General features: G+C 51.8%; 1 protein-coding gene across 3 annotated transcripts in view; it reads left to right on the plus strand.

Moving 5' to 3' along the window:
- Window positions 1-7,345: 7,345 nt before the first annotated feature.
- Window positions 7,346-12,572, plus strand: part of SLCO2B1 (solute carrier organic anion transporter family member 2B1) — a 46,973-nt gene continuing 41,746 nt past the window's right edge. For 2 of the 3 annotated variants that reach the window (XM_060605611.3, XM_060605608.3), the window contains exon 1: window positions 7,346-7,684. Coding sequence is in view for 1 of the 3 variants with exons in the window: in XM_060605608.3 (XP_060461591.3) it covers window positions 7,669-7,684 (16 nt within the window). In the remaining 2 variants the exon portion in view is untranslated. Of the gene's footprint in view, window positions 7,685-11,841; window positions 11,971-12,572 lie in introns of those variants that run through there. The other variant, XM_060605609.3, reaches the window with a different exon arrangement.

Below are 12,572 nucleotides of genomic sequence, written 5' to 3' on the forward strand. Positions count from 1 at the left end.
GGAAGGCTGGAGGCAGAAGAATTGGCTGTGGAAACCTCCCTGAAGGTATGGCCAGACTGTTCAATGCTCACAGACCAAGGTCTGTGTAGAGAACTAGGGTATGATTCTGACCTTGTCCATTTTCTTCCTGAAAGAGTCAGAAGGAACACTTGGGGCCGGGGGGGTGGTGGTGGCGGTTGGCAGTGGTCCTTGAAGGGTGAGTGCTAATCCTGCAACAAAGGGAGGAAGGGCATTTGACCAGGGGGGGCACTGCACATGTACAAGTACCAAGACATAAGTGTGTCTGGTACGCTCTGGGCAGGGGACCATTGCAGGTGGGAAGGCTGGTAAGGTAGGTTGTAGGTACGAAATGACAAACATCAATTTTAGGCTAAAAAATAAACTTTGCTCTGAGGAGCAAGGCTGGGTGCCATGAGATTGGGGTTTAGAGATGACTCTGGGAGAATGGGGGGAATGAATTAGAACAAAGAAACTAGAATCACCGAAGAGCAAAGGGACTGCAAGAGTTTGGAGGAATTAGGAGTGGAGTCATCTAAGGTGGTTGGGGAGAAGGAGACAAGAATATGAGGGCAGAGACTTGCTGTGGGGAGGGAGTCAGGGATGGGCCTGACTCCAATGAGACTGGGCGCTTAACAGGGGCCTGGCAGGGACAAGTCTCCATGCCAATGATGAGCTCTTGCTGAGCTGGAGGTACCTGGGTGACCCCCAGAAACAGGTGGACATCAGGAGGAACAGAATCTAGGAATCTGCTGGAATTTAAGCCCTTTCTGCTGTGAAAGGGAAACCTGAGATTTGAGGAAGAAAGTGACACACCCAAACTCATTCAGATGGTCATCAGTAGAATAGGCCTGGACCCCTGTCAAAGGTGCTTAACTCAGTACTCAACTCTATTCAACCCCACGGCTTAAGGACAGGTAGACAGATGACTGAGTCCTCAAACTAGCTGTCTGACATAGTTAAGTGCCATGATTCAGGACACAAAATCTGGGGTCAGACTGTATAGGTTAAATACTGGTTCTGCCTCTTAGCAGCTGTGGGCGAGTCTCTAATGTCTCGGTGCCTCAGATTCCTCATCTGTAAAGTCGGGGTTATAATGGGCGATTGGGAACATTAGCTGAGTCAATGCATGTAAAGAACTTAGAACAGTGTTTGGCATGTAATGAATACCAGCCATATTTATTATATCAGTTGTATAGTTGGGGAAACTGAGGCTTAGAAAAATTAAGTAGCCACCCAGGGCCACATAGCTAGTTGTGGGCAGAGCTCAGGCCTACGTGGCTCCAAAGACAGGATTGGTTTGCTTATGCTGAACTTCCTTCCCTTGTGGCTATCTCTGGAAGACGGTTGATGTTTTTAACTCAAGAGACAGGAGTCCCCAGCCTAAGGACCCTTGAGGAAGAGATTCTGTGGTCCTGGGCTCTGATTCTGGGCCCTGCTCAGATTTGGTAAAGAGATTCACCCCGCCCTTGCCAGAGACCTGGTCTGCTCTATTTGGGACATCTCAGGCCTGGTCTCTCCCTTCTTCCAGTAAGACTCATGTGTGTTTCACCCAGAGGACAAAAAAAGGGCAGGCCTTTAAATAAGTACAGCACCACTTTGCTAGTGAGAGTGTTCTAGGCATGAGTGCCAGAACAGTCGGAGTGAGCAAATCTAGGAAGAGTGTATGCCGAGAGGGAGAAGTAGGTGTGTTTGGGGTGGAACGTGAGAAGGAGAGAATTGAACAAAATGCAAACTGACAATGCTCCAAATAAACAGCACTGATGGAACCAGCTAGCCTGTTCCAGCTGCTCCTGAGAGTTAGAACAGAGGCAAGTTGGGAGTCCTGCCCTGGCCCAGACTGGGCCCTAATGCCAGACAGAATTCTATTTGCCCCAGCAATTCTCACCAGAGCATCTGCGGAGGGCCAGCCTGGCAGAGATCAGCTGCCTGTGCTGCTCTGCTTCCTGTCTTCCCTATCTGCAGGCTTACAACCCCATCAGGGAGGAAGTGACTCATCTTCCTAGATGAAGCATGCGGCATGCTTCCCCGGCAGCTGGCGTAAACTCTGCCCGAGTCACAGAAATGAATCCTGGGGAGTAATGGGCCCTTGGGTTTCTGTAGATAACCCATGCGGTGCTGCTGCATGTACTTTCCAGAGCAGTTGCCTCAAGAGGATAAAATAACAAGTAATGTTGACTGAGTACCTATTACCCACCTACCAGGCCCTGTGCAAAGACATCCCCTTAATTAGTCCCATCCTACAGATGAGAAAACAGAGGCATAAAGTCACACAAGGATATGGAGTTTCAGTTTGGGGAGATGAAAAAGTTGTGGAGACGGGTAGTGGTGGTGGCTGCCCCAAAATGTGAACGTACTTAATGCCACTGAATTGTACACTTACAGTGGTAACAATGGTAAATCTTATGCTATGTGTATTTTACCATGATACAGAACAACTTACAAACAAGCAAAGAATTAAGTAACACAGCTACCAAGTAGAGAAGCTAGGAGTCACACCCGAAGTCCTGCCCCAAGGCCTTGTTCTTGACCATTTGCCATTTTGTCTCATCTGCAAGTGGAGATACTGACCTGGCCGAAGACTACAGAGAGACTGGGGCACTGGCCATCAGGCTGGGAAAGATGGGTTTATCCTGAGGGCCGCTGGGGAGAGCAGGGCAGGGCAGAGTTTTAAGCAGGGAGGGGCAGCATTAGATTTAAGGATTGGAAAGATCCCTCAGGCTTTTAGGAGGAGGGGCTGGAGGTGGGGAGGAAGCTGGGGCAGGTCCCAGCCAAGAGCCGCTGGTGGTCTGGACCACGGTGGGGACAGAGGAATGGGACGAAGTGGGCCAGTTTGAAAGACTTGTGAAGCAAAATAGAAAGTTGTGGAGGGGAGGGAGAGAGGCAGGAGCAAGCTGTGACTGCTCTCACTGGGCTCCTCCTGGCCTGCCCACTTCAGCCTCCTCTGACAGTGGTCCTTCCACTCCCTTTCCCTGACTGGAGTCTCTGGGAGGAAAAGCTCAGGGTGCAGCCTCCTCTCTGGTCCCCAGGGGGCAGTGTTGCAAAGCCTTCTGAGAGTTGGCCCTTGCTTCAAACTACCTGCAGTGGGGGGCAGATGCTGGCTCCCCTCTGTCTCTCCTCCCAGCCTTGGCTGCACCCTTCCCCCACGTCCTCTTTTCCAGGAGCCAAATTATTAATAACCATAATCCCTCATGCCCCACACTTGACACTTTACAAAAACAGTGATACATCGATAAACTCATGTGGTTCTTCCCCAAAGACAAGAGTGGGGAGTGAGACCCTTCCTTTTATCCCTCCACCACCATTTTATACTAAGGAAACTGGAGACAGGCAGGAAATGGGATCTGACCAATGGAAGTGTGTTAGTGGCAGAACCAGGGCTAGGAGCCACGGGCCAGCCAGTGCCTGGTCTAGAGCCTGTGAGAGGGCACCGCCCCACGGCGCCCATAGCTGCTAACAATGGTCACCCAGCCTGCCTGCCTGCGCCCCAATTTTGCCCTGCAGTTCCCTCCCACCTCAGGGGGCCTTCTCGGTGATTTATTCCCATGGGGTTTGTCAGTCAGGTCAGACTGACCTGGCACGCACCTGCCATGATTTACTTCCTCCTCATCCTCTGTTTCCAGAATTACAAGAGTCATCCCATTACCATCGTCACCATATTAATAATGGCTCTCGTCTGCTCAGCTCTTAGAACTTAGCAAGTGCTAATCCATCCATTAGCTCATCTGAGCCTTATGACAGCCCTGGTCACCCAGCCAGGCCTTGGGAGAGTTTATAGTCTCCTGGGATAGAGAGGCTATGCACATGCACGTACCAAGTTGAAGATAGGGTGAGATGGTCAGGTTTATTGCAGATTTGCCTGGAGGTTTCCTGTTATCTCAGATAAGGAAACTGAGTCTTTGAAATCTTCTTACTGGGTCAGTTTTGAACTATCTGATGGCCAAGCTCATGCTCTTTCTGGGGCCTGGGGCTGTCACTTTCAGGGAGGGATGCAGAGTTTCTAGCATAGTATTCTCTCCAGGCTGAAGGGGGAACCTGGTGGGAGGTGGATGCAATTGGACCCAGGGAAGGTTGTTGTTGGGGCAAAAAGTCTTCCTGGGGAGGAACCTCCAGGGTGGTATAAGCTGTAAAGAGCCCACAGCATGGGCTGTGCAAAGCTGGCTGTGCTGAGCCAGGGCCGGTGGGGCTGCATGGCCAGACCAAGTACCAACCTGTCTGTAGGCCTTTCCTTCTCCTCAGATGATTCGGGAATTTCCTATGTTTTGATCTAAGAGCTGTGCCAACAAAGAGGGATAAGATCCTGAACTGTTGGCAGGAAGGGGTCTGTTTCTCATCCACCAGAAAGAGAAACTGAGGCCTAAGGAGAGTGAGTGACTTCCTTGTCATCTCTCCAGGCCTCAGTCTCCCAGTATGAAAAAGGAAAGGGATAGATTAAATGAGGTCCCAGTTTCTTCCCACTCTGACCTTCTAAGCACCATGCATCCATCCTTGCTGTCCTTGGCTCTGATCCCAGCCTAGGCTGTATATTTGACTTGTAACTCTGGGCAAATCACATGGACTCTCTGAGTGTCAGGGTCCTCATGGTGAGATAAGTATGACACAGCCTTCCTTGGGCAGATTAAATGAGCCATGCATGGGAGCATGTCTGTGTAGCTTGGGTTTTGACTCCAGGCAGCGTCCAGGGGCAGGAAAGGCTGAGACTCTGACTGAGGTCCTCACTTGTCTGCCCAGCCAAGGGCTCATTTATAGACATCCGCTCCCTGGCTGCCAGGCCAGAAGGGAAGTGGGAGCAGAGGTGCTGAAATAGCAGTTTGGAACCTTTTTTCAGGAAGGAGGCACTGGCTACCCTTCCCCTTCCCACCCCTGCCCCCCATCTTCTGGACATTCTCACACTGATATTAATAACAGTTCCAAAGGGGGATGGTTGGATGTCACGATCTCCATTTAACATAGGAGAAGACTGAGACCCAGAAAGGGGAAAGGACTTGCTGCAAGTCCCATAGCTAATTAGTGACAGAGCTGGGACTGGAACTGGAGTCTCCAGTCGAGGACTCAGGACTATTCCCTTACACCCAAAGTCAGATAGTTCTATAAAATGAAGTGTGCTCTATTTTTCTGGGTTTGCAAACCTCCAACATGGGTTGGCCTAAAGAAGGGAAAGGCCTGGGTTCTGCAAACAGGCCAGGGTTTGTGAAACGGCATCAGGCTTGGCATGAGACACAGGACTGTGCGCACATCATGGGGCCCCAGAAGCCTCAGAGCTCTGCAAACTGTGCTGGGCTATGCCAACAGCATGGGACTCTAAAAAAGGCAACAAGTTTTGCAAACTGTGGGAATCCACAGATGGTGTTGCCATCTACACACACCATGGGGCTCTGTAAAATGCACAGGGCTCGGCAAACCCCATGCTGGCAAGTAGTAAAGCTGGGGTGCCAACCAGGTTGGCTGAACAAGCTGGGACCACCCACAATGGGGCCTCACTGCAGGATTAGCCCAAGAGCCATCTGAAGACCTGTTAGCCTACCTCTGAGAAGCTCCTGGGTACCTGACCCTTGCTCCAATTCCAAGCTGGGTTCAGGAATATTCTTGGACCAGACTGCGTCAGCCTGTGCAGGCTGAAGTGATGAATGAAGAACACTCATGTCTGAGGTTCCTGTATATTCCATGCCTTGTGGGGTGTTGTGTGTTGTACATTGTCTCACTCAAAGATTGATGACATGAACGTAGCCTGCCAAGCTGGTCCCAGCATATTCCCAGACCAATCCATGTATAGAAGTTTTTCAAACCTCTGAAACCAACAGGGAGGCACCTGAGCTTCCAGAAAGTCTAAAGGGACCTTCTCTTTCTTAACTATGCACCTGAAGTTTGGAATCTGAAGGTGGCACCTCTGCCGGTCTCTGTGAGGACTCACAGCGCTGACTTCAGTCTGAAGGATTTAGAGAAATAGACCCAATTGGTTTTCTCAAGCAGGAGCCTCAAGCTGAACAGGGCCTGGTCTTTATATCAATCTGAGTCAACTATTGACCTTTCCCAGTATAGTGGTCATGCATTCACATTTCTGGTTTCTTAAAGACTCAGTCATGCCACAAATACCTATTGGGCGCCACTCTGTGTCAGGATGCACATTGGTTATTTCAAATACTCCCCACTTCCCACTAGCTCCTTCATATAGCCCCCGGAGCCAAGTGGGACTGATGTCTATTTCTCTATCATTGCACCCTAAAACTTGGATTCCAAAGCTACATCCCCATTTCATACAAAGGCCCTATTCCTGGAATTGGTTCAAGTTCACTTCTGTATATTGGATTTGGGGAAACCCAGAGGTCTTCCTCAGAAAATGCTGCCTGGGTAGAGGAAAAAGCCTGTTTCAATGCATGGCCCCACCACCTACTAGCTGGGTGGTATCTGGGCAGTTGCTGAGACTCAATGCCTCATCTGTAAAATGGGAGAATAAATGCTTGGCCTATGAGGCCAATAGGAGGACCCAATGGGGTCTCATGTGTGAGAATGCTGAACTAGCTGGAAAAGGCAAACAGGTGTGTTTTCTCTTGCTGTCCTGTTCTGAGCCCTGGCTTCCTTCTCTGAGCTCCAGACCTTCAGGTCTTTTTTTTTTTTTCTCACTCACTGAACTTGCACAGCAGCCCTACAAGTGAGGGGCCAGCTGTCCCCTCTTTATGGATGAGGGAAATGACACTCAGAGAGGTGCAGAAACCTGCCTGAGGCCACACGGCCAGTGAATGACAGGACTGAGAAAGAGGCCCAGGTCTGTCTGGCTCCAAGGTCTCCATCTTCAGCCTTCAGTCCAGAAAACTCTGGAAATGTCATATTTACCCTTCTGCTCCCCAACCCCCTCCACCAAGATGCCTGTACTTTATGGAGCTGCTACCATGAGTTCCCCAAGGCGGGCTGGCCATTGTGATTCCTGGTGAATGGACTTCCTCTTGGCTCTGGATCCTCAGAGCTCAGAGAGGAGATGGGGTTTTGGTGAGAGGGGATGAGATCTTGCAGGAGACAGGGATTCCAGGAAGGGGGACAGTGGGGGAGAACAGGGGCTCTAGATGGGGCTCATGGAGGGTGACAAAATTTCTGTGAGGGGAGGACAAGAGCTTGGTCAGGGACAGACTGAGAATGCGAGTATAAGAAGAGACTGGAGAATCGGGACTGAATGATCCCAGGGCATGGGGATCATTGAAATTCCCTCTCCCTGCCATCTCTCTCCTGTTAACAGAGGAAGTGAAAATATCCAGGGGAATGCTGAGGCAAGAGGCTGAGGGGAGGCGACACAGCAGCCTCCTCCCATCAGTAGGGCTGGATCTAAACAAACCCAGCCTCCCACAGAACTCTGGCCCTGGGCTGTCCCAGCCAGGAATCAGAGGAATTCAGAGAGACAGAGACAGAAGGAACAAGTGGCTGCATGAGGCAGGCACTTGGAGAGTGGGATCAAGTTTTGCAGGAATTCCTAACCCATCTTGGAAGAGGTGGCTGCGGTCCAGTGTGGCCCAGGCGGCATCAGCCTGGTGCCTGGAGTCTCCACATTAGCGCCTCCCTTCTAGAAGTGGCTCACGACTGCTGTCTCCAGGGGCCTCCCGATAAGGTCTCACTCCCTCTCTCCTGCTCAGCTCCACTCTTGAAATTGAAATACGGGCTGGAATTCACTGCACCCCAAAAATCATGGGACCCAGGATAGGTAAGTCTAGATGACGTAAGGAAGGGGCATTGGGAGGGAGTCTGGGGGCTATGTTCCCAGTGTGGAGGGTGAGGAGGTTGTAGAGCCAAAATGGGTAAACTGGGGTGAAGTCGGGTGGGGTGGGGGGCTTGGCGTTCCCCATGCAGAGCCAGACATAAGCAGATATAGTGAAGGTGTATTGAATGAATGAGTGAATAACCAAAGGGGCAGGAAGGGATACTGTTTGCTCAGCTGGAGGCAGGGAACCCAGCCTATGCTCCCTGATGACACAAGGATGTTGAAAGGGCGGTGGAAATTCAGGCCACTGAGCCCCTCACCGAGCCGAGCCCTGTTCTCCCTCTGAAGTAGGCAGAGATACAGACAAAGCAGAGAAAAACACAGATAAAAGTGTAGTCAGAGACAGAGCAAGTCCAGAGATACGCAGTCAGACAAAGGCTGGGACAGAAGGGCGACAGGACAGAGGAGAAGACAAAGACCAGCAGGTGTCTGCAGGAGCATGCAGGGAAAGGGAGGGAGGTCAGCCCCAGAGAGCTGGCTGCAGAAGAGACAGGGAGAAATGAAGAGAAGCAGAGATCATGTGGGAGAGAGAACCAGAGACAGAGACAGGAGAGAGACAGGAGACCTGCCACGAAGAATCTGAAAGATCAGCAGAGAAGAGAAACAGGTTCAGAGAGAGACCTGCAGAGCCAAGCCTGGAGTGTGACTGAAGCACCACGTGGAGACGGTGGCGGTTCTGTGAACGGAGCACCCAGTTGAGCATTTCTTGGGCAGGCAAAGGAGGAGGAGGAAACAAAGGGTTCTTCAGACGGGGTGGCCCTCCGGGCTGGCTGCCCTGTGGTGATCACTTCTGGCCTCTTTCTAGCTGTCTGTCCTCCTCCAGCTGTATTAGCCTCACCCCCACTCAGGCAAGACTGAACTTGCTCCCTGTCTCGTGCACGCAACAGTAAGGGCTTCGTGGGCAAGCTGACACACCTGCGGACCATGGCATGGCAGGAAGGGTGGGATGGATGCTTCCTCTAGGGACCTCACAGGAGAGATGACAGTGAGATCAGAGTTGGACAGATTGGTTTGGAGATGGGTCACTGACAAACCAAATTCCCCATCAGCCTTGGCTCATGGCAGGATGGGAGGGTTGGTGATCTTATAGGTATGGGAAGAAACTAGAGACTTTGGCTATACTGCGCTTGCCCCCTGCCCCACTGTTATTCTGACCCCTGCAGAGCTCAGTTCTGGAATATTCTCTAGCTGCCCCCACATCCCACACATACAGCAGGAGGCTGACCCCAGCATCTACCCACTGGGCCACCAAAAGTCTTTCTTCCTGAGCTCTAACTTAAGCTGAGAGGCTAGTCTTCCTCCATGCTCTCTTTCTGGTCTGAGGGCACTCTGAGGGATGTGGGAATTCAGGTGGGGCTGGGTACAAAGCCTGGATCCTGGGAAAAGAGCAGGGAGCAGCTTTCTTGAGGGAGGGAGGCAGCTCTACCAGCCAGGGGCTGACACACAAAGAGCAGTCAGGGTCAGATCTGGCTCTTGGCCTAGCCCCACCACCAACTCACTACATGTCCTTAGGCAACATGCAGAGCTTCCCTGTCTGTGGGGGAGGAGTTGGAGAAAATGATCTTCCAAGGCCATTCCCATTTTGTGGTTTCAGAGAAGACACTTTCCTACTTCTTCCCCTTTGCTCAGCTTTTACCTCCACCAGGAAGGTATTTGTCCATTTTTCTTCACCCATTCTGGTGAAATTTGCTATCTTCCTCCTTCAAATTTGCCAACTCTCCAAATGCCAACTCCTCCAGGAAGCCTTCCAGACCAATTCTCCCAGCTGGAAGTAACCTTTCTCATATATGCTGTTTCACTTTTCTTTTTTGAGGTTCATCTTTTCTTGTTCCTAATATTGTTTCTGTTGCTTTCAAACCCCCCTGGGTTCAAAGTGAGCCAATCTAGGGCAGACAGGTAGGGCAAGGGAAAGAACCAGCAGTCCTGGGTTAAAATTTGAACTCTGTATCACTGGCTTTATGAGAATGAAGTGACAATCTCTCAACCTTTCTGATAGTTGAGGAAACAGATGCACAGAGAGGGCAAGTGACTCACCCAAGGTCACCCACCAAAGGAGCAGCAGAGTGGGGGCCAGAACCCAGGTTGTCTTGATGCCAAAGCTCTTTCCTTTCTCTGCCATTACCCTCAGGGCTCCCACCTCCCTTCCACAGACCCCACACTAGTGAGACTCCACCCACTTGGGCATTTCTCCACTGGTTCCAGACAAAGCAAACTATTCTCTGTGCTAGTGACTGGGGAGTAGGCAGGGTTGGGGATGATTATTTCATCCCAGGCTAGGCCTTGCCTACTGAGGCAGATCTCAGGCAGCTGTGAACCAGATGTCAAGCTAGCCTAGACCCTACAATTGGGTGCCAAGCATTCAATGCCCAGTCTGCTTTCTGAGACCCACTGTCTCTGTGCAGTAGATGGAGGGGGTTGGCCAAGGTGGTCGTTTGGTCTCTTCCTGTACTGAGAAGCTCAATCTTCTGTGTCTGCAAGGAGCAGTGCAGCAAGGGCCTCTCTGTAGGGGAAGAGATCTCCCCATCAGTGTTAAGGGAGCCTGGCTATTTCCAGGGTGCCAACTTGAACTTCAGCTGCACCCTGGGGGTCAAGAAGAAGTAAAGACATAAACTTGGTTCCAGCACCCCTCATATGCTACAGCCCAGAGCCCTAAGCACTAATGCTTGAAACAATGGAGAACAATGCCAGTCTCACCAGACTGGGGGCTCCCTGGAGGTGGGGCCACATTTGATTCCCTTCTTGAGGGCCCAGATCTGAGCACAGGCTGGGCAGAGGCGGGGCATTGGGAAAGTCACGGTACATAGACTGTCCTCCTTCACTCCATGCCTCCCCCATGACATTCCTTCCTTCCCTCCAACCTGTTGTGAAAGCCTACTCTCCTTGAGGACAGGAGACTCATGATATGGAGTGAGGTTGGGTATGATAGGGCTCCAAGGAGTAAATGTAAGCATGGAGAAATGAGCTGGGACTCACGGTTGGGGGACCGAGCATGGCCAAAGTCAGTGGCTACCTGTCTCTGAGCTTATGCTCAATGTTTTAAGCTGAAGGAGACCGACGTGAATTCCCTGTGGGCTCAAGGCTCGCCCTCCCCCCAGGCCCTCCTCATTATTTTTAAGGTCATCTTGGGTTCAGATAGGATAGCCAGGGCCAGAACTGGAAACAGAAAGTCCCAGCACAGAGTGCCTGACCCAGCTTGGAAACCACCAGAAAGTGCTTGGCCTCCTCCCCCACCCTGCACGGATCTCCTTCAAGAAGCAACAGCTGAAGCTTGCAGTAGCTGGACCTCAAGCATGCTATTGTCCTCCCAACAGACCACCCAAATTCCTGCTAGCAGGAATTTCCCAAAGATGGCAGCCAAGCCCTTCGTGGCTTTGACTCTTCCTCCTCCAGGAGCCCACCAGGCCATGCTGGGAACTGGAGCACTAAGGAGGCCCACTCCACCCCCACCCCAACCTGGGCCCCTCCTCTCCAGGCCCTGGCCTTCCCTTCGCCCTCACCCAGCTTAGCTGAATTCAACAACCATGTTTTTAAGCTGAGCCAGGTCTTGAAAGATAAGAACTGGTTTGCTGGGGAGGAAGGACACTCCAGGCTGAGGGTACAGTACATGCAAAGGCTGAGGGGTGAAAAGAACAGGATGAATTTGGGGAAGGGCAAGCATCTACAGGGCCAGAGAATAATGTTTGCTAGGGGTAGGTAGATGAAGCGGGAACAGTTCCTGGGGGCCTTGCCCTCTTGAGGCTGAGGTGTCTGTACTCACATGTTGCGGATGGGGTGGGAAAGGAGGAGGGGGCTAACTGTTGTTGAGGACTGCAATGTACCCGGCACAGCATTTTCCTTCAATCCTACAAATACGCCACGAGACGGGCACTCTTCCCTCGCTTCTAGAGAAGGAAAATGAGGCTTACAGGGGTTACATAAACTTCCCTAGGTCACATAGCTACAATGTAGCAAAGCAAATATTTGAATCCAAAGTCTTCTGACCCAGAGGGTTTCAGCAAGCACTTGACATGATCCCTCGGGACACAGGACGGGACAGGCTCTGCCCTAGGGAGTTCACTGCTTAATCAGGGGGACATAAGTAGTGCAGGAGACTGACCAGCCCTGTGGCCCAGAGCAAGGGCTTAGGGAACTGGCCCAGGAAGGGGTTTTATGGAAGGAAAGACAGCTGGTATGGGCTGCAGGAGCTAGGCAAGAAGGACCAGCAAGCCGAGGGAATACAGAGCAAGGAGGTAAGAAGGGCTCGACGCAAGGGTTGGCCACACTGGCCTCCTTCTACCCCAGCACTTCCAGAGAGAGCTGTCTGCCGTTGTTATGAGGGACAGATTGCCCAATACTTGCCATGGGGGATATTTCCCTTCCCAGGCTTGGGCTGTGGGGGCTGTGCGTGCATTAGTGCTGGAGGCTGGTGGATTTTCCAAAAACATCTTGGCGCCTTTGGAACACTGTCCCCTCCCCTGACCTTGGCATCTGACCACAGTTCCAGAGAGGGTTTCTCTTTCACTCTGTTCTCTTCAGATGGGGCACATGGCAGAGGTGTCTCACTCTTACTGGGCAAGTTGCCCACTTGTGGTTTCTGTTACCTTCTCTCCACTCATGTCTCCAGACAGCCAGAGATCTGGCTCCAGCCCATATCCCCTCATGGGCTCTCCTGGAGCCCGTGGCCTCCTAGGCATTTCTCCCTTGGTGCCCCCTGGCCACCCCAAGCTCACCATGGCCAAGGCTGAGCTCACCACTCAGTACCACGCTATAATCCTGGCCTTCAATGTTGGCATGTCCAGATGCAGAGCTGTGCCTCTCCCCACTCCACCCCTGCCCCCAGGATTCCTCAGCC

The sequence above is a fragment of the Panthera onca genome, chromosome D1, assembly GCF_046562875.1.
Source record: "Panthera onca isolate mPanOnc1 chromosome D1, mPanOnc1 haplotype 2, whole genome shotgun sequence".
Taxonomy (NCBI): Eukaryota; Metazoa; Chordata; class Mammalia; order Carnivora; family Felidae; genus Panthera; species Panthera onca.